Source organism: Nicotiana tomentosiformis, chromosome 5 (assembly GCF_000390325.3).
Source record: "Nicotiana tomentosiformis chromosome 5, ASM39032v3, whole genome shotgun sequence".
Lineage (NCBI taxonomy): Eukaryota > Viridiplantae > Streptophyta > Magnoliopsida > Solanales > Solanaceae > Nicotiana > Nicotiana tomentosiformis.
The window spans coordinates 24714193-24741740 of NC_090816.1; the positions used below are offsets into that span (position 1 = coordinate 24714193).

At 35.6% G+C, this 27548-nt stretch overlaps 2 protein-coding genes across 2 annotated transcripts; one reads left to right on the forward strand and one right to left on the reverse strand.

The window, feature by feature from the left end:
• Positions 1-1550: 1550 nt before the first annotated feature.
• Positions 1551-3214, reverse strand: LOC104114641 (F-box protein At5g07610-like). The gene is made up of 2 exons (XM_009625129.4): positions 1864-3214; positions 1551-1739 (listed from the first exon to the last, which is right to left on the reverse strand). The coding sequence occupies exons 1-2, from the start codon at positions 2999-3001 to the stop codon at positions 1684-1686; spliced, it is 1194 nt and encodes a 397-aa protein (XP_009623424.1). The 5' UTR covers positions 3002-3214; the 3' UTR covers positions 1551-1683.
• Positions 3215-17474: 14260 nt separating this feature from the next.
• On the forward strand, positions 17475-20955 carry LOC104114640 (SHUGOSHIN 2-like). The gene is made up of 14 exons (XM_009625128.4): positions 17475-17636; positions 17758-17931; positions 18028-18065; positions 18758-18866; positions 18965-18988; positions 19079-19147; positions 19232-19273; positions 19344-19440; positions 19534-19585; positions 19692-19761; positions 19950-19991; positions 20065-20161; positions 20253-20304; positions 20409-20955. The coding sequence occupies exons 2-14, from the start codon at positions 17788-17790 to the stop codon at positions 20695-20697; spliced, it is 1125 nt and encodes a 374-aa protein (XP_009623423.1). The 5' UTR covers positions 17475-17636; positions 17758-17787; the 3' UTR covers positions 20698-20955.
• The last annotated feature ends 6593 nt before the right edge of the window (positions 20956-27548 follow it).

Consider the following 27548-nt stretch of genomic DNA (forward strand, 5'->3'; position numbering starts at 1 on the left):
GTAAAAAAATTCAAAAGCTAAAGGGTTTTTGCTGCAGACTACAAGAATAATTTGTTGTCGAATTATATTTTGCTTCATCAAAAGCGTAAGAGCTTCGATTGATTCCTAATTATGCTTGCATAAAAATTACAAAAGCTAAAACCTAGATTAAATATATTGATTGAAGAATGCACTCGACAAGCTAAGGAATGGAGAATCTCTTGGTAGGAAGAGTTTTATCTCCTTTATTCAGCTTACCTAATATGAATTCGGATACTAGATGCCTAAAGTACAATCAGGGTTGCACTAGTTTGCTCTGAAACTATAGAGGTTTTTAGTATCCTTTTGTTTTTTTTCCAGCAGATTTGGAGTTTGAAATTTTGGTGACCAATAACATATCATGAATAACAAAGTTCAATGTATCTGAAAACCTAATACTTCTTGTCATATTATTAAAAATAGAACTGCCTAATTAATTCTTGGATTATTTAAGCATATAGACGCAACATAGGCACATAACTAGCGGGCAGAGATAATTATTTAAGTTTAACTTTACCTTTTAGAGCTACAGACACATATTTGACAAAAATAAAGGAAAATAACCATTTTGCCTCTTCAAACAACAAATGGAAACGAGGGAAGACATTATAAGGTCACAAGTTCAAATCCTATTTTTTCGAATTCCGTTGTATAAACTTCTAACTTCGCCCTGTATATATATGTCACCAAAACTATGGTAAAGTGATATATATGTCACTGTACAACAACAAAATCAGTATAATCCCACGAGTGAGGTCTAGGGAGGATAGTGTGTATGGAAACCTTAGCCCTACGTTGAGACTTGAGAGTAGAGAGGTTGATATATCTCACTGTAATGAATCCTAAAGTTAAATAGTTGGTTTGACGTACACGAGAGAGTGATTCCAACAACTAATACCTACTATTCATCAACCACATAAATGAAATTACTGAATGATAAAGTGAAAGTGTAAATTATTAAGGTTTTTGTTATTTAAGATGAAATAGTCTTAATATGAGGGTGAATGGGAAATGGAGGGAAAAATAAAATTTTTGAGTAAAATTTTAAGTTTCCCTCTCTTGACAATGAGACATTGTCCCATATTGGAAGAGGAAAAGATTCTTGGTGGGTATATATATAATTGCTCTTCTTGTAGCTCTTAAAGAGTTAAGAAGAAAGCAAGCCTCGCGCCGTCGTCGTCGCTCGCTCGGCTTCGGCTTCGGATTTGATTGAGAAAGACACAAAAACTGAAAACGCTCAACTTTGGCTATACATTGCACTCCTTCCTCCCAGCATTTCCATACGATTTTCTGAATTTCTACTCCTTTGCTACCGAACTTTGTGTTCGCTGAAACACTGGGGTTTGAAGTACTGCTACACCAGTGTGTGATTCGTTCTATCCTGGGAGGAAATAATCCATAACCTTGGGTACTAGGAGAGGATTAAATTCCTTAAGGAAACACTATGAATTCAGTGGGCTCGAATTAATTACTGTTTCATTACGATAACTTATATTTCCCAGAATTATTATTTATAAATACAGCAATATTGGCGCGACTAACATAAATAAAACTAAATAACTAAAGAGTTGAGCACAATCATTTTGTGCAGATAAAACATTGAACGCATTTTTCAGTAAAGGTCCTATAACATTTATACTGAATTCCCAAAAGCAACTACGAAAGCTAAGATTTGACATTTAGTTTTCTAGCATTTCTGAAGAAGTTTTCACATGAAATACCTGCAAGATAACTTCTTTACAGAAGAAATTCAAAAGAGCTAAGACAAATCTTTGAGAGCTGGAACAGGAGCCAAACTTTCAGTATACTGATAAGCACAAACATGATTAAAGCGTAAAGTATCACCTATTTCACCAGGCAACTCGCGGACTACTTCAGCAGTTTTAAGCACTAAGTTGTAGGCGATCACCTTCCCCGGAATAGTAAGCAGTAGGACTGAATCTTCTTCTTTCTCTCCTCGAATCACTGACAAAATGGAAAAAGCATACTGTGTGCCAGATGATGTCTGCTGAACCATCTCAGGAAATGCTGAAATTAACCGAGCAAGATGAACACGATACTTCACTGACCACTTCCAGGTATTTTTGTCTAATTCGAGTACATTGAATTTCTTGGCATATAGGCTCTGAACCTGAATAAGATGCAAATGGCCACCCCATTCCCCAAAATACCTAATCTTTTCTCTACATTGTCCCTGAGGCCTTGGTGGCATATCTTTCCTTACAACTTCCTCTGAATTAGCATCAAAGTAAATGGAGGAGTTTTCACCAATCCAATGAATTGCACCATTCCAAAACACTCCACTGTCAAAGCGCATATCATAGGGTGGAGAGAAACGACAACACAATCTCCATGACTCGCTCCCTGGCACATACACACTCACTTCGACATCCGACCAATAGGAACCCAAACGCTTAATACACAAAGCTTTGTAATAAGGTGGTTCTGAAGGATCAAATATCAGATTATAATAGACATTACCATAATACTTGTCATAGGGGCTCGGCAATGGACACCACTCTTTATTTGCAGGATTGTAAACAATACCAAGTTTGATATTCCTTGCTTTAGTTTTCATCACGCACATTAACAGGCCATTGCAAGATTGCATAACCTTGACTTGCATAACCTCAATTGCATCTCCTTTTTTTAAAGCCATTGGGTCAAGGAGCGGAAGAGGAGGGAGGCTAGTTACATTATCAGAAACAGGAAGGGATTCGACTTTCTGGAGATTGGTTAGGCAATCGTAAAAGTAGATCCCAGACGGGGTTAGAGCATTAGAAAATGCAAGAGTACGACAATGACTGAGCCTAAATTGCAAACTGGTAATGATTGAGCACCAAAGTTTGCATACTAGACTGAACCTGATGAGAGATAGTGCAGGCAAACGGAGTAGAATTTCAGATAAAAGATCAGCATTTCCAGCAATGACATCCACCGCTACAATAACAGCAAGTCTTTTATCTATGTGGCTCTCCGCCATTGTCAGTCTAGGAATAAAACAATGAATCAGTTTTCAAACTCGAACAGACCTGATAGATATAAGCATGACAAATAATTAGCAAATAAGATAAGCTATTCTAGACTGAATAAGACTTGAATTTAAAATTTACTTGCAGCCTAAAGTTGTAGCTCAAACGATCGTCACCTATAATATCAATAAGTAGGACAAACCTGAACAAGCCAAATGCTAAAAATGACATTACTACTAGGCTAATATGAAACTTTGCAACACTTGATTGTGAGAGTTTTGTGTGTGTGTGTGTGTGTGTGTGTATTGGGGGGGGGGGGGGGGGTCCACTTCAAGCAAAGACAATACCAACAAACCCAGTAAAATCCTACAAGTGAGGTTAGTGCGTACGTAAACCTTACCCCTATACCAGGAAGGTAGAGAGGTTGTTCATGATAGACTTTCGGCTCAAGAAAAGATGAAAAGAAGCAGTGGCAATAACCAGTAAGAACAACAAGATAAAAACCGAAGCGAAAGATAATAAGAAAACAACAAGTAATAATAGCAATCTAAGAATTCACTTCAAGCAAAGAATCAACAAGCAATGACTAAAGATTAGAGCTGGACTGAAATATTGCAATACAATTTTATCAAAATAATAGTAGCATATTTGTCAGATGCTAGCATTCACACATTCTGGATAGATGTGTCTGATATTGTTTGTTTACCTTGAATTCTTGAAATCATTTTCTTCTTCCACAAAAAGGAGAAATATGGCCTAACTCATTTATGAGTTACTTATAGGCAAAAGTCATTTTTATTTACAACTATCCCAACATCTCTTGCTTTAACCAACATTTCCACAACATTCTTAATCTTTAAAATTAATTAAAAAGTCATAAAGACCCTATTATCAGTAGTCTATCATGCCTTATACAATTATCACATGTCACCTGTTTTAGTACTTAAACAACAACAACAACTAGGCTTCTGTTCCAAACAATTTCGGCTGGCCTTGTACATCTTCATTGACTACATTACTCCATTTAAATAAGCAAATCAAGGAATATATTAATTCATGGAAAATCATATCAACTACACCCTTTATTTCAAATACTATAAAAGACCCTTTTTTATATCAAAAGACATCCTTGTTGGTGCCTTTGATGAAACAAAGAAGGGAAAATTGGATAAACCCAGAAAGATTTAGCACTACTCCTACCCTTTGAATACACACATAAAAGGTATTTAGCACACACCCTTTCTAGCAAATAATAAAAAGACTATTTTTTCTTTTAAAAAAAAGACATCTTTTTTCATTACACATTTATCCATTGATGAATACAATGCTTATATTTATTCGTCGGGGTAGGGGGTAGGGGTGGAGTTTATTGATCATATTTGGTACATTCTGAGACATTTGGCCTATAATAACTTGATATTATTTTCTTTTATTTTTCTTATTGTGTATATGTTCTCTCTCTTTCTCTCATTATATGTATTTAATAGTTTTTGTTTATTAGCTTCTTTATTTTTGTTTTTTTGTTAGTTCTTAGTTTGATTTAGTAGCTTCTTTGTTTGATTTAGTAGTGTTTTTTTTTATGTTTTAGTAGATAATAGCCTTTGGTATTCTTAATACTATGGTTCTTTCCAAAGGTAGTTGTTGTGTGAACCGGGTGACTCGTCCCAACGATGGATGGCGTGACAACCTTCTTAAGGGAATGAGTCCATTTTTGGTATTTAGGTAATAATAGTAGTAGTAATGAATAAAAATACCTAATTAAGTCATGCTTGAAGAGTCAAACATTCTTCAATTGGTACCAACACACTTAGCTACGTGCTTATGGTTAGAAATAAGGTTTCTGAAATAAATAGCTCTAGTTAGTGATTTTGTGACTCTTGTGTTGACTTTGGCAATCATCGAGTGGTTTAATTGGACCATAGTAATTTTTAAACTTGAATGTGGTCATTGTGGGTACTTGACTCTATCCTCTTTAACAATCCGGTTGCGTGAGGGGTGAGATAAATTGTTGCTAGTCCAAGTTTCCATGCAAAGGGTCTAGAACTTGCCCTGAATGTGTTTTAAGGCAAAATCCTAAGTTTGCTTGGTTTGAAAAGTAATTGTAGGCCCTCCTTGACCCTTTTGAGTTTTCTATTGCCAACCAATGTCATTATCCCTAGTCAACCCCTTTGAGCCTCTAGCCTTTCTCATTTGATAACCATGTTACAAGCCTTTACCCGTTTTGTCGTGACCCTCTCTTGGCACCTGAGCTGTCCTTAACACTCTTGTGTAACAAATGGCTAAAAATATAAGTTAGGGGGAGAGACGAGAAACTTGAAAAAGGTATCAAGGCACAAAAAGAGAAAAGCAATGATGAGAAGGAAAGGCAAAAAAAGACAAGAACAAAAATAAAAATACAAAAAAAAGTGAATAAGTGGAAGAGTTGAAGGGATTCTGTAACGACCCAGCAGGTCGTTTTGAGAGTATTAGCCCTGAACCCCTATTTATTACTTCCTCTATCTCACTTTGTGATTACGTGACTTGACGGGAGGATTTATTTTTATTTTCGGAGTGAAATGGGACACATAGTCCCTAAAATGCAAGCTTGAGTCGTAGTAATTGACGGTAGTTTGAACTGTGTGAAGACAACTTTGGAATGGAGTTTCGACGATTTCAATACTCCATAGGGTGATTTTGGTCTTAGGAGCGTATTCAGATGTTGAATCGGAGGTCCGTAGGTCATTTTAGCGTCGGATGTAAAAGTTTGAAGTTTTAAATTTCATTAGGCTTGAATCGATGCGCAATTCGTGTTTTTAGCGTTGTTTGATGTGATTTAAAGGTTCTACTAAGTTTGTATGATGTTTTAGAACTTGTTGGTATATTTGGTTGATGTCCCCGAGGTCTCGGGTGGATTCCAGATGGTTAACTGATCAAATTTGGACTTGGGAGATGGCTGAAGGCATTAACTCTGGTGTAATCGCACCCACGCAAGATTGACCACAGGTGCGAGCCCGCAGAAGCGGTTTGGAGCAGTGTGGGCAGAGGTCGCAGATGCAAGGGAAGTTCCGCATCTGCAAGATCGCAGATGTGAAGGATGCAGCGCAAAAGAGGAAGGGACCTGGCATGAGGGGCTCCGCAGAAGCGGCCTTCATCTCGCAGAAGCGAGTCCGCAAAGGCTAATTTAGGATTGCAGGAGCGGAAGTTCCACAGGTGAAGAAGGGGAGACCGCAAGAGCGAATGAATCATAGATGCGGGTATGTTTTCGCTTCTGCGATACCGCAAATGTGATTAAGTGTCCGCATGAGCGGAAATGCTGGACAGAAATTTAAATACAAGCGTTCGCGATTTTTGTTTCGTTTCAAACATTTTGAGCTCGGGTTTGGCGATTTTTGAGAGCATTTTGAGGGATTTCTTGAGGTAAGTCTCTTGTACTTATTTTCAATCAATAATCTTGTTTCCCCATTGCTTTTCCCACCTAGATTATGTGTGTTTAATGTGGAATGTGGGAGTTTGAGTCTAGGGATTTGGAAATTTTAATTTGGGGATTTGAGTGGCGACTTGGTGTCATATTTTGGTATGGGTGAACTCGATATCGAATGGGTGTTCGTATTTTATAACTTTTACTCGATTCCGAGACGTGGGCCTGGGTTGACTTTTTGGGATGATTTTTTGATTCTTTGCTAAATTCATAAATTTATGAATTAAATTAGTTTCTTGTAGTTTTATTCATGAGATGTAATTGCTTTTGGATAGATTTGGGCCATTCAGAGTTAGAAAATCAAGGGAAAAGCATTCTTACCGATTGATTGAGTGAGATTTGAGGTAAGTGACTTGTCTAACCTTGTGTGGGGGAAATCCTCTTAGGATTTGGTACTGTTGTAACAATTTATGATATGTGAGCACCGTGTACACGAGGTGACGAGTGCGTACACAGGCTAATTGTGGAAATTTCGGTTCTTGTTGAATTGTCTTCTTTTAAATTCCTTAACTAAGTTGCCTTAGCATATGTAGTGATCATGTTTAGCCTAGTATCGCATGTCTATGTGCCTTAACTCTTACTTGCAATTTGTGCAACATGCTTAGTTGAATTACCTGCTTCCCTTGATTTGAATTAAACTTTTAAACTGTAAGACTTCTTGATGTAAATTCGCTGTTCCTTCGGATATCTACTGCATATTTACTTTGGGACTACGAGACGGTTCCTCGGGAGATCTCTCTGTACTGCATATTTACTTTGGGACTACGAGGCAGTTCCTCGGAGATCCCACATGTACTGCATATTTACTTTGGGACTACGAGGCGGTTCCTCAAGAGATCCCATTGTACTGTATATTTACTTTGGGACTACGAGGTATTGACTCGAGAGATCCCCCTGTACTGCATATTTACTTTGGGACTACGAGGCGGTTCCTCGGGAGATTCCTCATGTCTAGCATATTTACATTTGGGACTACGAGGCGGTACCTTGGGAGTGCCCCTGTTGTTTACCTCTAATTGCTGAGCTATTATTTTCTGAAACTTCTTGTTGTGTAAATTCTTAGTCATTTCAAAATATTATTATATCTTCTGCCTTGCTTGCCTTTTAAACCAGTAGGGCTCTAACCTGATCTCGTCACTACTCTACCGAGGTTAGGCTTGGCACTTACTAGGTTGTGGCGTACTCATACTATACTCTGCATATTTGTTTGTGCAGATCCAGGTTCTTCCTACCAGGACAGATACTAGTACCTGGACTGTACGTGGAGATTTCAAGGTATATCTGCCAACATCTTCAGACCCCGGAGTCCCCCTCTATCCTTATTATGTTGTTTCCCTTATTCTCTTTAGACTTGATGTATAGAGACACTTAGTATTTTCTCTTAAAAGCTTGTGGATTATTTCAACTGGGTTTTGGAAGTTGTAATTATTAAATCACAGTTTCTATCTATATATCATGTGTTGAGATTGGAGTTCAGTTTATTATTATGTTACTCCGCAAATTGTAAGGCTTACCTAGTCGTAGAGACTAGGTACCATCACAACATCTTGCGGAGGGTGAATTGGGGTCGTGATAGATTTAAAGAGAGGTAATACTCCCAAACATGAAGAAATTAAAAAAAAAGAAATGTAAAGATCAAGAAAGAGTGATGTTAATTCTCTCTAGTCCCCCAAGGAAAAGAAAGTGCCTCAAAGAATTAGCATAGTGTGAGACGAGAAATAAAAAATGGAGTGCTTAAGGAAAGGTATAACCGCTCACACATACTGTATCCAACCCTAATCCAAAAGCCTTCATTACATATTGAAAGAAGTCCTACTTGATTTCAAGCCGAGTGAGCTTACATTAGCGGCGATCTACATGAGGGAAAATCCTATGGTACTTGAAGTCGTACTTGCGATATTCTCTTGAGAGAGATGAGTGAACCTCTCATAAATATTTGGATTGAGTGCTAAAGTTCTTAAGTGAGTTAGGCAACTGGAAAGTAGAGGAGGAAGAGTTTGGAGTCCATCATCACCTACATGATAGAGCAAGAGACCTTGATGAGTAAAGTCAATTCTTGAAGCTCAAATATCACACTAGAACTATATGTGCATGAATGTTTAACTTGTCGCCTTGTTGATAATACATGAGCAGTGTGGGTAATTATTGATCCCAACCGATGTGTGGATGGCTCACCTTTGACTCGCTGAAATGACCCTTAACTTTTGGAGATGGGAACTAATTTATTTGCTTAAGGACAAGCAAAGACTTAAGTTTGGGGGAGTTGATAAGTGGAGATTTTGATTGTTTATTAGCGTCTTTTAGCTTTTGTTTTAGTCCAAATTCATTGAATTATGTTCCCTAAACTAATGAAATTTGCAAAATTGTAGGTATGCTGGAAGTTTGGTCTCCCGAGATGAAATCCGACTCAAAAAGGAGTATTTCGAAGCACAAAGCAATAAAGGGCGCATAAGCACAAATATGCGGTCCGCAGAAGAAATTGCGGACCGCAAAATTCCATCTGCGGCTACAAACCAAGGAGAAAGGTTTAGCAGAACTTTGTGCAAAGTGCGGACCGCACATAAATTGTGCGGCCGCAAAACTGGGCTAAGAGTCGAAGATCAGAAAGTATACAACAAGACCAAGTCCAGAAGCCTCTGTGAATTGCAGACCGCAAAAGAATTATGCGATCGGAGAAGAATTGCCTTGCGGTCGCAGCCCAGAATGTGCGACCGCAGAAGATTGCTTTGCGGCCGTAGTTCAGAAATGTGCGGCTGCGGAACTTCACTTCCTACTAGATGAAGAAATCTGCGGACCGCACATGGAATTGTGCGGCCGCAGAACATCCCGAGGGACATTTTTGTTTGAGATTTTCAGTCTTGTATAAATAGACGAGTTTCACAAAATTAGGTCAAGTTTGACCATCTGAAGTTGTTGTAGCCGTTTTTCTTTACTACTTTAGGAATTTTTACATTACTTTGGTGTATTTACATTAGATTTAATCATTTTAAGCTACCATTATGAATTTAATTAGTTTTTCTTCCTTATCTTCTTCAAACCCCATTATGAGTAGCTAGACTTTTACTAGGGTTGGGTTGTTGTAACCCAACCCTAGTGTGCAAACCTTATGAGTATCTAATTTAGTGCTTATTTATGATTGAGTGTTGATTATTTAGCTTAGTTCATGCTTTAATTGTAGAATTAATGGTTGCAAATATTAATTCATGCCTATTTGACTTAGTCTCTACTTGAGAAAGAGGGATCTTGTCTATGATAACTTATCTAACAAGGAATTGGGTCAATTGAGAAATTGATTAACCCAATTAAAGGGTTCAACCTAGAGATAGTGATAACCCGACTTGAGCTCTTATAAACTGTCTTGGGTGATACCATTTGGTCTTGAGAAAGCCAAATTGGGCAAAACTACTCTCTGACCGAGAAATATTGAGTGAGTAATGTAGAATTGAGAACTATAATACACCCCAATCAACAAAAGAAGCATTAACGTCTTTATCCCAGTAGGCAAACACCTAGGTTATGGTCACAGCCCTAGGCGTTTACCCATTTGGAAAAACATTAAAAATAATTATCTCTAGTCTACTTTATTTATCTTGCAATCATTAGATTAACAGTAGAAATAGAAAACAAATCCTTATTGTGGAAGTGCAATCTAGATAATCCAATTGCTCATTTGAAATATATACCCCTAACTCCCATCCTAGCTCCCAGTGGATTCGACCCCGAAACCTAGTTGGATATTTATTATTGCATACGACCGTTTCATATCTCTATTGAGGTGTACTTTGGATGTGATCAAGCCTACCAGGAGTCTCTTTTACCTTCTTATTTTTTTTAGTATGCATTGAGGACATTGCATAATTTTAAGTGTGGGTGGGGAGATTGTTTGAGTTATTTTATGTGCTACTCTAGCTTAATTGTAGTATTCCTTCTTAGTGTAGTGATTTTTGTAAACCAAAAAAAAAGAAAAAAATTGAAAAACAAAATCAAAATTTTTGGACTTTTACCGATGATGAATTTTGTGGACAACTTTCTTGAGGGATTAAGGTCCAATAAAAAAATACAAAAATATTTTCTTTTTTTTTTCTAGTTAGTTTTAGTTAGGTAATAATCCCCCTTTATTTTTCTTTGTGTATCGGTTCTTTTTCAGGGGATGTAACTTGAACCGGGTAAACTTTTTTTATTTTTAGGATTAAATTTTTTTCCTTAGGAGTAGTAAAAGAGGGAGAAGAAAAACCTTTGTGACTTGTTTGATACTAACATATTTAGGCCTGATCTTGAGTAATACTTTTCTCTGAGTGCTTGAGTAATGAATAAAATAGTAGACTTTCTGACACCTAGGCTCAGAGTTATGACTCTGTATATAGCTTATTCTTATTTTGTCGTTCGCTATGATCCTGCCTGTCTTAGAGTAGAATTGATCCATGTTGATTGATACATGTGCCATGTGGGGTGAGAATTTCTTACATGTATTCCCTGTTTTGCATCTTAGTCTAGAACTTGCCCTGCATGTAATTGAAGCGAAATAAAAATGTTGCTCTGTTTAGAAGATGATAATAGGCTTTCTTTGATATGTCTTGTGAATTTTAGCCTTTTCACATATTCTACCACTACTTAGCCCTTTGAGCTTGTAGACTTTTGTTTGGAAGTGTCGCGACCCAAAATCCCACTAGTCATGATGGCACCTAACCCAACCCGTTAGGTAAGCCAATTTCCATCTATCCAATTTCAATGAAATTAATTAAAAGAAAATATCTAAAACCAATACATCTCCCCAAGAACTAGTAGTACAAATCATGAGCTTCTAAGAATAAAGTGTACAAAGCGGAAATAAAATAAATACATAGTCTGTTTGAATAATACATAAACAGAGCTTTTATAAATCTAAGCCTACCCTGATTAAGAGGCAGCTACAACAGGAACGCAGATACATCTTCAGATCCCGCAACCATCGAGCACAACAACAATGACAGCCAATATCTGCACGCAATATGCAGAAGTGTAGTATCAGTCAACCGACCCCATGTACTGAGTAAGTAACAAACCTAGCCGTAGGTTGAAAGTAGTGACGAGCTTCTACCAAGGTCGGGTCCAAAACACTAGTCTACAACAGTCCATAACAGCATAAAGCAAATAGTACCATAAGAAACACAGAGATAAAAATGCTCAGCCAAAATATGATTTCAAAAATAATAGTTCTTCCTTTCAAATACATCAGTGAAAACCCAAATCGTTTGCCGAAGTTGCCAAAAATATGAATAATTTGAGAACAGTAATTCTTCCAAAAATCATTTCAATAGTAAATAAAATATCTCATTTTCTTTCCCAGATAACCAGTGTAAAACAAATGCATCACTATGCCCATCTGTCAACATGTGTGAAAAATTATGAATAATGTGATACCGTACAGCATGAAAAAAACACATCTCTATGCATATATGTCATGTGTGCATGTCAATACAATGTATCTTAGAGATTGCACTCATCTACTCATAGTCTCAGAGTACTCAATCTCATTGTCTCGCATTCTCTCTCATTATGCTCAGCACACTCAATCACTCAGCGCTATACAATACCTGCTGCGGCGTGCAGCCCGATCCCTGTTTATAGTCGACTGCGCTCACTGGGGTGTACAGACTCATGGGGGCTCCTACAGCCCAAGCGCTATAAGCACGGACAACTCACGTGCTATAATATCATATCTGGATCCGCAAGGCCAACTCATGTGCTATAATAATATCTGAATCCGCACGGCCAACTCACGTGCTATAATAATATCTAGATCCGCACGGCCAACTCACGTGCAATAGTATAATATATATAAAGCCAATATGGCCTGCTATATCGTGTATCCCGATCCCAAAAATATCCTCACAATCAGGCCCTCGGCTTCCCTCAATCATCAATCTCTCCAGTCTCTCTTTCATGGGCTCACAATGTCATGAGAATAGCCCAAAAATGATGATATGATGTATCAATAAATAACAATAGAGACTAAGATATGATATGCAATGAAATGAATATGACTGAGTATAAATTTTTATTTTAAAATAAATATTTCACAATAATATAACTTTTGTGGGTCCCAATAATATTGGCACATAGCCTCAACATGATTTTTAATATGCTTTTCAGCTCAATTTCTTTAACTCATAAAATCGCATGGAAAATGCCAAGATCATTTAACTACAAACTTCCACAGAAATAATTAGTTCATAATTTCTATAGTGCACGCCCACACGCTCATCACCTAGCATGTGCGTCACCTCCCAACAATTCACGAAATACATATATTCAGGGTTCATACCCTCAACTCCAAGATTAGAAGAGTTACTTACCTCGAACAAGCCAAATCCAATGCCGAGCAAGCTAAACAATGCTCCAAAAATCCCATTATGTGCGTATCAACTTCCAAACGGCTCGAATCTAGTCAAAATAATTTGATTCAACCCAAAAAAATTATAGGAATTAATTCCATATCAAAATACTAATATTTTCCAAAAATCCGAAATTGCGCCCCAAAAATTATCCATGGGGCCCACGTCTCGAAATTCGGTAAAAATCTCAAAATCCGAACCCCCATTCAATCACGAGTCCAACCATACTAAAATTACTCAAATCCGACCACAACTCGGCCTTCAAATCCTCAATTTAAACTAAGAGGGTTTTCAAACTTTTCCAACTTAATTCATCAATTAAATGATAAAAACAATTATGGATTCGGGTAATTTAACCAATATTGAGTTAAGAATACTTATCCCATTATTTCCTATGAATATCGCCCAAATATCGCCTAAATTCGAGCTAGTCCCATTTTCTGAACTTAAACTTTCTGTCCAAGCCTCTCTTCTTCACGAACGCGACAGGTCCCTCGCGTTCGCGAAACACAAGTCGACTGCCCACAAATTTAACTCTTCGCGAACGCGAAGCTTTGCAAATCCTCCCCTTCACGAACGCGAAGAACAAAACCTCACACTCAGAAAACACTCTTCGCGAATGCGAGGGCCCACTCGCGAACGCGAAAGAGAAAATAAAAAAAAATGCAGCAACAGATATCAACATTCTCACCAAGGCCAAAAATGATCCGTTAACCCCCGAAACTCACCCGAGCCCCTCGGGACCTCAACCAAATATACCGACAAGTCCTAAAATATCATACGGACTTAGTCGAACCCCAAATAACCTCAAACAACGCTAAAATCATGAATTACACCCCCAATTCAAGCCTAATGAACTTTGAAATTTCTAGTTTCTACAAATGACTCTGGAACCTATCAATTCACGTCCGATTGACCTCATATTTTGCACACAAGTCATAAATGATATAACGGAGGTATTCAAATTTTCAGAATCGGATTCCGACCCCGATATCAAAAAATCAACCCCCGGTCAAACTTTCCAAAAATTCAACTTTCGGCATTTCAAGCCTAATTCCACTACGGACCTCCAAATAAATTTTCGGACACGCTCCTAAGTCCATAATTACCATACGGAGCTACTGGAATCATTAGAATTAAATTCTGAGGTCGTTTACATATAAGTCGACATCCAATCACTATTTTAACTTAAGCTTTAAACCTTGGAACTAAGTATTCCAATTTATTCCAAAACCTCACCGGACCCGAACCAATTGCCCCGGAAAGTCACACAACAACTATAAAGCTTAATTTGAGCAGTAAAAGGGGAAACATGATTGTAATACTCAAAACGACCGGCCGGGTCGTTATAGGAAGCCGTATTTTTACCTTGATTCTTTTGTTGAATCCCTAGTTTTTGTACCCTGCTTCCTTGAGCACTGTTGCTTAGACTATGATAAATTTGAAGAAAGGGATGAATAAGTGAAAAATGGTGTTCAACGATAGCTAAAAAGTGATGAAAGACCCTCTCAAAAAGAATGTGACATGAAAAAAAAAGAATGAAGAAAAATTGCTTTGAAAAAAAATGAAACATTCTTAATATGAGGAAAATACTTGTAAAATAATTGATGAAGAGAGGGCTGAAAAATCAAATTAAGAGATGAAAATAATGGGTGTTGGAGTCTAAAAGTGAAAAGTGCTTAGGGAAGTGTAACTCACTTTTACATAGTTCTCCTACCCGTCCCTTAGCCAACATTACAACCCGTTAAAGTCCTATTTAATTCTATTCGAGTATACTTAGTTAGTAGAGATGTACATAATGGGCAAGCCTATGGTTCTTTGTGCATACATGTGAATTCGTTTGTGAGTGCGAGAGTGTTCTTTGATGCTAAGTCCTTAAATTATATCCATTCTTTGATTTGAATGTATGGACTATTTATTCTTGTTAGGGCACTTGTATCATGATAGATAAGTGATATTATTAGCTTTATTTGACAGAGTAGGTGAGCGAACTTAAATTTAGTGAATTAGAGTCCCTCTCTGAGGTTAGGAGGTTAGAAGTTTGTTGTTTGTTTGTGACTTGTATATCTTGCACGATGATCAATAAGTGTATATCTGATGGTTTGAGTTGCTATAGAGCCTAATTATTAGTATCAACCGAAGTTGTGGTGTTTCTAGGTTTGATTTATTGAGAGTGATTTTAATGCTTACTAGAGCAAGAGTTTAAGTGTGGGGTGTTGATGTTTGGCCAAAAATGCATATATTTAACCGTTGTTGCCTCAAATTTTAGTACTTTTAATCATATTTTGAGTATTAATTATATTACTTTGTGCTTAATATTATATTTTAACTGTGTAGGAATGAAGCGGTGTGGATATAAAGGGATTTGGAGCAAAATTAAATAAAACGCGGAAGAAAAAAAGAAGGAAAATAAACGAATGAAAACAAAGGGGGGCACCCTTTGGTTTTTGCCTTTTGGTGTTTGTTCCCCCAAGTGGAAGACAACAAAAAAGAAGAGATGCAAAACTAAGAAAGGAATTGGAGTTGTAATCGTGTAAACGCTACTGCATTCTGCGCGAGGACTAGTGCGAGGCGCTGCCTTGAACGCTGGGTACGGGATTTTCCTTCTTTATTTGGACAAAGTTATTTCGGTGTTACACGATCCCAACTCGCATAAAAGGGGTCCTAAACCTAATTTGGAGGGGATCTAATATATTTTTGAGGGAGAACACGCCACTTTGGAGGGGGAGAACACAAACCACGCTTGGAGGAGGTTTCTAACTAGTTTTTCTTCTCTTCTCTTTCTTTAATTTCATAGTTTATTAGTTCTAGAGTTTTGGGTACTACATGAACGTTGTAGTTTGAAACTTGAATTGTTCTTGTTATTTTATCGTATTGGTTTATTTATTTAATCTTTCACTTAATTATTTGATTGCATGATTACCAATTGAATACCTACGAATCTATGATTGAACTCGGGAGAGAGAATTTTAGATTGCATATAAGATTGAGTGGAGAGAGATCTTGAACCTGATTAACGGGGAACAAAATTGCGGTTAGGATAGGGATATACCTAATCGCCTTACTTGATTATTATATGGAAATTATTAATGCATTCTTGTTAATCCTAATTCATATGATTATAGGCGTTAGGTTAGCTTGAATAGGCGAGTAGTACTTAAGGAGAAAGTTACGAGCAATATTAACCCTATTTACCAGTAAATCAGATAAATTAATGAGACAATTTAAGTGGAAAAGATTATTAGTTAACCCATAACTCTGAAATATTTTGTCCCATTGAATTCATCTCTAAGATTGCAGACTTATTTCCTTTAATCTCTTAGTTTGCTACTCTAGATTAGTTGTAGTTAAATAATCATACTTTAAAAAATTACTTGAATAGATTCATTGTTTGGGTTTAATTTAGTTGATAATTAATCACAAGTCCCTATGGGTACGATATCTGGACTTACAATCCTATATTATTTGTCGACCATGTATACTTGTGTGTGCATTTGGGAGCAACAATGACTATAATTATCTCTATATGAAATGATGGTGATGGTTTTAGACCAAGCTTAAAATATTAGCAATTAATAAAAACTACGCATACTATACAAGGGACAATATGACGTGTAGTTAGGGCTGCTTATCGGGTGGTTATTTACTCTTAACGGTTCGGTTTATCGGTTATCGGCTTTTAAATGTATTAATCCGCTAGCCACTCGATAAGATATAGGGAGGATTAGTATCGGTTTAGCTATTATCGGGCGGTTTATCGGCCTAGTTGAATTTGTATTACAGAGGCCTATTTTGGTCCTTCGTGTTACATTGTTACTAGTAAATACCAGCAAAAAGTCAATTTACTTTGCATGTATTCCCACCATTTTTCACCATTACCTTCAATGATCGTAAAACACAAGCCATTGCTGGTTACTATTTTCTTTTGGCCAACAATCTGGTCCATCTGGTGGCATTAAAATCCCATTTACCTATATATTTATAATATGCAAAGAAGGAGATTGTTGGCATGTTATAGGTTTGAGCAACAGAAAAAAATGGAAATTCTTCAACAGTGGATAAGTGGAGCTATGAAAGGGATATTTATATATATATATATATATATATATATATATATTAAATATCCCTTTATATATATATATGGAAGAAGTGGAAGGGTTTTTGATATTTAATATATATATATATATATATATATATATATATATATATATATATATATATATATATATATATATATATATATATACTATAATTCTTAACGGGTTAACGGTTTATCCGATAAGAAAATTAAATAATCCGTCCCAAATCGATAATGCGTTAATAATAAAATTTCAATCCATTAAACCGATAACCCAATTTGAATTATGGTATATATATAATTCTTAACGGGTTAACGGTTTATCCGATAAGAAAATTAAATAATCCGCCCCAAACCGATAAACCGTTAATAATAAAATTTCAATCCATTAAACCGATAACCCAATACTAATAAGCATTAAACCACATTCGATTTTCGATTTCGGTTCGATTTTGAACACGCCTACTTGTTGTGTTACAAATTATAAAATATGGGTCTAGTTTTCTCATTATTTTGCACATGTGAGTTGTGACATGGCACCATAATTCAAATTTGGAGATCCGTGTCTTTTAGCGGGACAATGCACTATATGCAAAAGCGACTGGACTAAAATTCGGATTGATTATCGGCCCGATTTACAAAATTATCCCCCGTCATCTTCCCCCGCTTTGCACCTCCCCGGCGAACTCCTCCTCCGCCGTTTTGCCCCTCACCTTCTCCTCCGGCGAGATCGAGCTGTAAGTTTTCTCTCTCTCTCCTTTCTTATTCTCTTTCTAGAATTCGACATAAAACCCTAATTCCTTTTTACGAAATGATTATTTATGGTAAATTACGAATTGTTTCTTCCGAAGAAGCTAGGGTTTTCGAGCATTCAGTGAAAAAGCAAAAATGAAGGCTACATTGGGGAATGTGCCCAGAAAAAAGCTAGCTGATATTAGCAACATACCACAAGAGATGAGATTGGGTAGCCAAAATGACAAGTCACAACATATCTCAATTGGTCCAAAAGAGTACATAGACATGCTCAAGAAGGTAAATTCTCTGTTTTTTTGGTAGTGGTATATTGTGTTAAAAAATGGCGTTCTTAATTTCAGCTTGATTTGGCCCTTTTTGGGAATTTATTTGCAGGAGAATATTGAATTGATGAAGATGTTAGCTGACAGGAAGTATCCTTTATTTGTAAAGGAATTGCATTTGCTTATAATTGTTTGTAGATAGAAGCATATCCAGAACTTAGAGCCAATGGGTGCAAAGGGTGAAGTTGTGTGTGTGTTTGTGTGTATATACCGCGCTGAGAGGTTTGACCTTCTCCAGAGGTGGATCTACTCAATGATTACTGCGTTTGCAGTAAAATATTTATAAATATTTTGTGAATTTTCTTAATACATATATAGGCCAAGCCTGGGCAGAAGTTACTGAGTTCACGTGAACCCATAGGTTACAAGCTAAATCCCCCCCTGTCCGTCTCTGTTTGTAGGTGGCCTTAACTACACCTATTTGAGTTTCACATAGGCAAGATAAAGTCCAAAATAAAAGGAGGATTGTGGTAAAATGATGGTTTGTGTAAAAATAATCATAATATGTTGAATCTTCTAAACATTGAGTTAATCAAAACATGCTCTCCTAGACATATGCTAGATTGATAATTGGATGTAGTGCTAATGGGTAAGGGGTCTTCGAACTAAATGAGCTGACATATAGCAGAATGTATATGAGAATTCACATAGTCGTTTCCAATTTTCTTGGGATTAAAGGCATAGTTGATTGAGTTGAATGATAGTAGGTAGCTTTCTTACTTAGCATTGGTTTTATCCCTTTTGTTCTTGTGAGCCTGTTCCTTGATTCGTGTTCTCAATAGTAAATTAATTGAATTAACTGGAGCTGAGATACAGAAGATGAGAATTAATCAGCAGAAAATGCAGCAACAGAACCATCAACTTGCGCAATCAAACAGTCAAATGCTTGCGGTTTGTTTTCCTTTCTCATAATCAAGCTAGTTAAGGTTTTAAGACCATTTACTTTCCCGTTTAGTTACAAAAACTGTTGCTTTTTGCATTTTTCTCAGGAATTAAATTCAGCTAAAGATAGGGTAAGCAGTTGAATGCCACACCAGCTCTACCTATAAGATCGGATTGGTGATTTTCTCCTTGAGCTAATGTAAGTGCTACTTATTGAACAGCTCAAAACATTACAACATGAGCTAGGATGTACACATGGCATGCTTAAAGCTAAAAAGCTTGAAGCAGAGGTTAGTCAGGTTTAGCTAACTCAAATCTGTTGTTGTTTAAGTTGTTTTTCCTTTCATTTTTGATTGAGTTTTCTTTTTAATCAGGAGATAGCAAAACAAAAAATGTGCCAGCAGTTGAATGATGAGGTGCATAGACAATTTTTTTGTACTGTTATGGAACTAGTGGTAATTTACTCTTTGCTGTCACTTTTTGAAGGTGGATCCCATCAAGTGTGAAGAGGCAGGGGATTCCTCTTTGGGAAATGGAGATAATGATAAACCTGCAAATATCAAAAGGAGGCTTCAGTCAAAGAGTGAGTGTAATATCTGGATATCAGGTGATATTGCTGTTAAGAAGTGCCTAAAATTCTTGCTTTTGTTTTTCATTCTTTCCTTGTGACATTTAGGTTTGGGCTCTTCTAAACAAGTTCAACCCCAGGACAATGCTGAAAATAAAAGGTTAGTCTACTTTGAATTTGTAGAATGTGATATCAATTTTATGATGTTAAAGATTCTAAATATTGCTAAGAAAATTGTTCATAATGACTTTATGCTGTCTTTGCAGACCCCGTGTAAGAAGGCAATCTGCTCGGTTTAAACCTGAAGCAATGAAACATGATGAAAATGATTTTGAGGTAGACGACAAATGCCACCAATGTTTAATCTAGTCCAGCAATGGTTCAACTTTCATTTGGATATCATCTAGTGACTTAGAAAGCAATCCTGCATTGTGGTTTGAATCTAAAGAGTTTGGAAGTTCGTCTCCGAGTAGGACTAAGTTGTTTTCTCTTTCACTTTTGACTGGAGTATTCTTTTTAATCAGGAGGTAGTAAAACAAAAAATGTGCCAGCAGTTGAATAATGAGGTGCATAGACAAAATTTTGAGTATTAGATAACTGTTATGGATCTAGTGGTAATTTACTCTTTGCTGTTTGAAGGTGGAACCAATCAAGTGTGAAGAGGCAGGGGATTCTTCTTTGGAAATTGGAGATAACGATAAACCTGCAAATATCAAAAGGAGGCCTCAGTCAAAGTGTGAGTATAAAATCCGATTATTCTATAATCTTTGCTGTTAACAGCCTAAACTTCTTGCTTTTGTTTATCATTCTTTCCTTGTGACATGTAGGTTTGGGCACTTCTAAACAAGTTCAGCCCCTGGATAAGGCTGACAATAAAAGGTTAGTCTACTTTGAACTTTTAGAATTTGCCAATTTCTATGATGTTAAAGATTCTAAATATTGTTAAGAGAATTGCTCATAATGACTTTATGCTGTCTTTGCAGACCCTGTTTAAGAAGGCAATCTGCTCGATTTAAACCTGAAGAACCAAAGCAGGATGAAGATTATTTTGAGGTTGAAGACAAATGCCCACCAATGGTTAATCTAGTCCAGCAAAATGGTTCTGCCTCCTTTTCTATGTCGCCTAATGACGTTGAAAGTAATCCTGCATTGAGGTTTGAATCAACAGAGTTTGGAAGATTGTCTCTGAGTAGGCCATTAAGAAATGCAGCTAAGAAGATCCAGTCTTACAAGGAAATTCCTTTGAACATAAAAATGCGCAGACCGGTATGAACAACCATCTTTTGTACTGAGCTATTCAGTGTAGGAGCTAGTACTGAATGATAAAATGCTGAACGGCATCTTTTGTTGGGTTGTCTAGTGTAATTTTTGCTGAACTTTTTCTCCCAACTCGAGGTCGTCTCCCATTTTCACTCTCCCGGCAAACATGTACATGCATGTTTCCTGAGTAAATGTTCTTATTGCCTGCTGTAAATCATGATAAATGCATCTTTTACTGTGATTGATTATTGATGAAATTAGTTTGAGCCACTTGCTTCTTCATCTGATCATACTATGACAAAAAATGTCTGTTAAAATCTGTTGATATCATTCAACTTATCCAGCCCATTTCTTGGCTATAAGTTCGTCTTTTGACTTTGCTCTACCTCAGAGATGAAGAATTTGCTGTAAAAGAAACTTGGGACTTTCGCTTGCAATTTGACCCGTGGTTCTCTTGAATTACGTCAACGGTCTATATATGAAGTTGTAGATTCTATAAAGTCGGCTAACCTCATTGTATGTTTGTACGTTGTATCCTGTCGTATGAATGAGCGCACAAGTAACAAAGGGTACAAAATTAACTCTCCCATGCAGCAGCAGCACCTCAATATTCTCTTTTGTATAAGTTCAATCAATACCACAGTAAATATTTAGACTTCATCTTGTTCTAAAGCTTAGCTGGTACTCAAGGAGGCTATATCTGTCTGTTAGTCAAAGACGGATCCGGGATTCAAACTATATGGATTCAATTAGGAATTCTAGTATTGAACCTATTATATTTCTAAAGTTATGGGTTAATATATTTACCTTTTTTTGTAATTTTAGTGGTTTCTCGCACACAAATTTATACTCGGTGTTAAAAGTTTTGAATTTATATTACGTGTAAAAACACCTTAACTAGGTTCCTAGAACCTAGTCTGGCCATCTAACTAGGGATGGGATGAGACTCCTCTCCATTTTCATGTCTCTTCATTTCTTCAAGTTCTTGTTTGGATGAGAGCCACATGTCATAGTTAAAAATTGAAGGTTGAGATTTAATTACCAAAGCAAAATTTTAATCATAGTTAGGATAACAAATATTTACTTTATTTGTTCTCCAAATTTTCTGTAATCCCATGATTCTAGCTAAAAATATTACCTAATTTTTTTTAAATCTCTCTTTTCCAACTTTATTACGAGCTCATCTTTTTTTTTTTTAAACAGTTTTTTTTCTTTGTTCAAATTCATAATCTTTATATTTTGAGTTAATCTTTTCTTGATTCTTTGTTGTATTCTCTTTTTCTTTAATTTGTTCACGATTTTTTTTTTCTTTTAACAACTGACAAATCAATGAATGACTCGCTAGAGTTTTAACATTCTACATATTTTTTTAACTTAAATTATAAAAATATCTTTTTATTCTTTTAATTTTAATATTATAAGTTAATTGAATTTTGTCTTATTGTTCTCACTAAGATTAGATGCCTATTTCTCTCATCTTTGATGGGAATGTAAGAAGAACTGGAAACTCTCATCTTTGATGGGAATGTAAGAAGAACTGGAAAAAAAATAAAGAACTCGTACCTATACTAAAAGTAAAAATTGTCAAAATAAACAAACAAAAAAAAGAGAGAAGAAAAACACGTAATAAAGTAAGAAAAAGAGAGATTTTTATCCAAATATATATGGATTAGATAATATTTTAGCTAGAATTGTGGGATTGCCAAAATGTTTGAGAACAAATAAAGAAAATATTTGTTATTATAACCATGATTAGGATCTTGATTTGGTTAATTAAATTTTAACCTTTAATTTTTAACATTGATATATGGCTTTAATCCAAATAGGAACTTGGCGAAATGGAGAAATTGAAAAATAGAGAGGAGTCCCATGCGTACAGTATGCAAAAGAAGTGTTCAGTTGTACTCCTTATATTGAAAATAACTCCATAATTCCAAAAAGAGTTCAATAATTACTGCTTCAATATCATTTACAATTGAATCTGGGAGACCATTATATTCTAAATATAACCTTCATCAATACATTAGCTATAGACTGAACATTATGAGAATAATTCAGAGAAATAAAATGGACATTTTTGCTCAGTCTTTCAATCACCACTTATATGACTTTATATATAGGACATTGGACTTGGACCGACCATCTATGAAATCTATGCTAATTTGTGACCAAACCATATAAAAAATGGCAAGTACAGTACTAAGAATTTTCAGATTTTGTTGAACATACCGACGGATATCCATCGGAATATGAATTTATTCATATTTTTAATTTTTAAATTACTAAATTAAAATTCTAAATATACCGCTGGTATCCGTTGATAATATTAAATTATTATTTTTAATTTACCGACGGATATCCGTCAGTATTGATATTATTGATATTATATTATTTTATAATATACCGACGGATATCCGTCGGTAAGTAAAATTATTTGACCAAATACTGTCAGAAAGATACCAATGACTTTTCGATGGGGTCCATGGGTAATTACCGAGGGATTCTATCGGTCGCTTTTATCGAGGAAAGATTTACCTACGTACCATTTACTGACGGACTTCCTTCGGGAAAGCCTTGTTACCGAGGGATGTCCCTCGGTAATTTGCGTCAGTTGCAGGAGACCAGGAATAGAATGCCATAAAGCAAAAATGTCCTTACTTTAGTTGCTAATATATTTTACCCATTACCAGTTTCCCTTGTCTCATCAACTAGTTATGGTGTGAGCTGAAGGATTGGATTGTGGCTGTTCAATAGGTGTTTTTAATTCAGGATATGTACTGTTTCAACTGTGTTATGACAAGTGGTAATTAAGTAGAATGGGAGTAGAAATGACCAATTAATGATAATAATTAAATATCAGAGAGTGCACCTTAATTATTTTCAACTCCTCTCTTAGTCTTATGAACAATTAATGGTATAATCAAAAGGCAACAACTTAGTTAACCACATTAGATAGGTTAACTTCACTAAAATAAATGAGTCAAAAAATAATAAAGTTTAGATTACAATACTTGCAATCTAAAACCTAAATAGTACGAGGACTGTTACACGCACACACTCAAGTTACTACAAATATTTTACAATATTAAGTGATCAAAGCATACAACTCAATAGCCTAATACAGTGAGCTAGGACTCAACACAAATTAAAGGTAACTAAGACACTGTAATTAAGAAGCGACTCCTCCAGTGCTCTTCTTCACATTCACATTGATATTGAACAGATTGAACGCTTCAAGACCAATATTGCTTGAATCGTTCTTTTTTCCAAAATACTGCTCTCTAAATCTGTGTGCATGATTATTCTGCACGACAACAACTACTTATATATTTTATTATATACCTTAGTAATCATCAGATAAGGCAATAAAATTATTAGAAGCCCTATTTTAGGTAAAATTCCTAAATTAAACCCTGTGAATCTCTCTAATAGCGCCAACTGCCAATGAGATCTCTTCGTGATCTTCCCAAATATTTTCCAAATCTCAAGCAATTGAGGAAGAGATATTACGAATATCTTTCCTTAGAAAAATAATCTTCTATATTACATTAAAAGTAAGATAGTGAAGCTATGAGGTTAAGCCTAGCTAGTGCCATATTGAGAAAATGTTGTGAGCACCATTTAATTTTGTCACCTTACACTATGTAAATATTTTTAGGGGTTTAATCTACAGTTTTTAGCTTTGTTACACCTTTTTTTTATAGGGTAAAATTTAAAAATAATTATTACTATTAATATTGTTTTTATCTTTATTTTAAAATAAAAAATAAAACAAAAATTTAAATATTTTTTTTAAATTTCAGGTGGGAATTTAAAAAAGAGGAAAAGGAGAAGTAGGAAATTAAAAAATAAAAGTAAAGGAAGGTGGGATTTTTTGTTTTTAGAAAAAGCAAAAGAAAGTGGGAAATTAAAAAATAAAAGTAAAGGAAGATGGGATTTTTTTTTAAAAAGTAAAAGAAAGTAGGAAATGAAAAAAATAAAAGTAAAAGAATGTGGGAATTAAAAAAAATAAAAGTAAAAGAAAGTGAAAAATAAAAAAGAAAAGTAAAGGTAGGTGGGAATTAAAAAAAAGAGTAAAAGCATGTAGAAATTTTTGAAAAAAAAAGTAAAAGAAAGTGGGAATTAAAAAAAAAAGAAAAGTTAAAGAAGGTGGGGAATTTTTTTTTTAAAAAAGAAGGAAAATGGAAAGTGAGAATTTTTTAAAAAACAAATTTAAAAAATTTCGATTTTTTTTCTATAAATAGAAGAGAAATGGGGGGGGGGGAGGGAGGGGGGGGTGGGGAGAAAAGAGAGGAGGGAATTGAAAAAAGAAAAATTCTTGTTCTGTGCTAAGAGAATTTCTACTCGTCTCATTTTTTTTTTTCCGAAAAATCCATCAATTCATCACCCCGTTTAAGACCCCAAAACATCTCAAAAACAACAGCAAAACCACCCCAAAAATCAAATCCAAAAGTTTCGAACTCAATTAAAAAGATAGCTCCAAATACTAGCCCGAAAAGGTTGAAGTCGAGTTCGACTCGGCGGGGTTTCCGTTCGTCGCCTCTGGTTGTGGTTCGTTTGCACATGAATCTGAAGGTTTTTTGCTTCATATGTATTGAGAAATATTTTCATCTATAAATGTCTGGTCTTTTAGCTTTCTCGCTCATTTTCTAATTCACTACTTTGATAGTAATTATTGCTTTGATTTGGTTACTTTTGTAACTGTTTAGTTCTTGTTTTTCGTGTCCATATAACTAGTTCCCTTCATGTTTTATTATCTTTGATATATTTGCTTCTTTGAAATGGATCCATTGAATCAGTGTAATATTAGTTTGTTCACTAATTTTATTCGTGAGATTATGACGTCATTAGCTTTTGTTTAAGAAAGTATACAAAATATGAGATATTGTTGAATAAATTGTTTGGACTATGATTTGATCTCTAAGGAAGTTGGTTTTTGAGACTATTAGAGAAGAAAAGATTTTGGGCTATAATATTTAGTCTTGACAGATCCAAAGTAATAAAACATAGCTAGCCCATCTTTCCTTTTTAATAAAGCTAGCCCATCTCTTATATATTAATAGATATTGAAATAATTCAAGATATAGAATGTTGGTAATTTATTAAGTTGTAAATAGTTTTAAGGTTGAACAAGTTGTAAAAAAGTTGTTTAAGTCATACACGTTCTCCACAATTTCATATCCATAATTTATGACCCTCACAACAACCTCAAAGTTACTTAGGGAAATACTCAAAAATCACTAGTGTGCTTTTAGGAGCGCTTAATTAATTAAATCATCGTGATTATGTATACGTACGCGTGACATAATTATGATTTCTAAAATTAAAGGCAAGGAATGCATTCGCACGACTTTGACAAAACAATCTTAATATTACAAAGTGTTATTAAATATGTAGACGTGCGTGTGACATGATTTTGACATATTAAACAAAACGAATACACGTACACGTGATTCGTTTCAAGATAATTTCATAATTACAAATAGCAAGCAATTAAAAGCGGTAAAAGGTAAAATGCAAAATAGGTTTAAAACATATAATAATCAATTAATTCAAGCCAAATATAGTCAATAAAGTGACCGTGCTAGAACCACTGGAATCGGAAAATACCTTACACCTTCTTCCCGGTCAACAAAATTTCTTACTCGGACTTTATTTTCGCAGACCAACATGAAAAGAGTCAAATGTTCCTTTGAATAGGGATTCAAATAAAAGGTGACTTGGAATACCCAAAAATCAATTCCAAGTGGCGACTCTTAATAATAAAATAATCTCTACTTTAAAAATGTCACTTTAATTGAAAAAACTCTTTAACCCATAATCCATAACACAATACACATACAAATCTTTTGGGGTAAAAAGGGGTGTGACAACGATAAGCTCAAATTAGACAGAAAAAAGTGATCACTACCGCTGAACAACAAGAAGAAAGATAATCCCTGTTCAAGGTGACCCGTGATCATGAGCGCAGAGGTTTTGCTCCATTAATCCAACGTCTGAGGGATCAAATATGGGGAGCTGAGTCAAGCAAGGAGCGCCAGATATAGTGATCAATCGGTTGGAGGGAGAGTTACTAGAAATTCGACGCCAGAGAGATATGGCCTTGGAGCGCGAGCATGATGCGTTGATCTAGCTGAGACCCGTGGTCAGCGAAATCAAGAGTTGCATTTGGCTTAGGAACACATTAAGGGAAAGATCCTCGAGGTAGCCACATACATCTCCCGAGCATGCAGGCGTTGCTAGGGAATAACGCTTGAGCGGTTTGCAAAAGTATCATTGAACGTCGGCCATCACATATTTGCAGACTTAGAGAGGATATACCGTGATGTTGGGGGTCGCAGGAATAAGTGCCTTGACTACAATGATGCCGTTCGATTCTCCCGCAAAGATCAAACTATTCTTTTACTTGGTAGTCCATTTTGATTGTTCATTTGTTGTCATTGAGTCTGTTAGAGTCTTTTGGTGTGTTGAGTCTTGTTGTTTTGCTTTTTATCTTAAAAAGTATGTTTGAATCGAGTCTGGTCTTGTTTAGATGTTCGTCTTTATGTAATTTTTGTTTTTGGGTCTTGTATTTAAAAAAGAAGAAGAAGAAGAAGTTGAAAAGAAATGAAAAAGATTTTGTTTTAGAAAAATTCGAAAATGAACCAAAAAGATTTTTGTTTTTGTAAATATAAGTAATAAAAAAAATTGGTCATGTCCCTGAACTACGTAATGATCTGATTCATGCGGAGACATGATACGTAGGCAACCCCCAAAAGGTTCGATCGAAATATTTTTCAATGACTCTAAAAAGAGGGATCAAAATGAGGTGAGTGAAAAGAAAAGAGAAAAAGAAAGAGAGAGAGAGAGAGAGAGAGGAAAAA

Excerpts from the sequence above, each read along its gene's own strand:
- LOC104114641 (XM_009625129.4), bottom strand. The coding sequence starts at position 3,001 with ATGGCGGAGAGCCACATAGATAAAAGACTTGCTGTTATTGTAGCGGTG. Across the intron at positions 1,740-1,863 it reads CGAGTTGCCTGGTGAAATAG|GTATTTCATGTGAAAACTTC; the intron begins GTGATACTTTAC and ends GTTATCTTGCAG.
- LOC104114640 (XM_009625128.4), top strand. The coding sequence starts at position 17,788 with ATGAAGGCTACATTGGGGAATGTGCCCAGAAAAAAGCTAGCTGATATT. Across the intron at positions 19,762-19,949 it reads ATGATGAAAATGATTTTGAG|GAGGTAGTAAAACAAAAAAT; the intron begins GTAGACGACAAA and ends CTTTTTAATCAG. Across the intron at positions 20,305-20,408 it reads GATAAGGCTGACAATAAAAG|ACCCTGTTTAAGAAGGCAAT; the intron begins GTTAGTCTACTT and ends CTGTCTTTGCAG.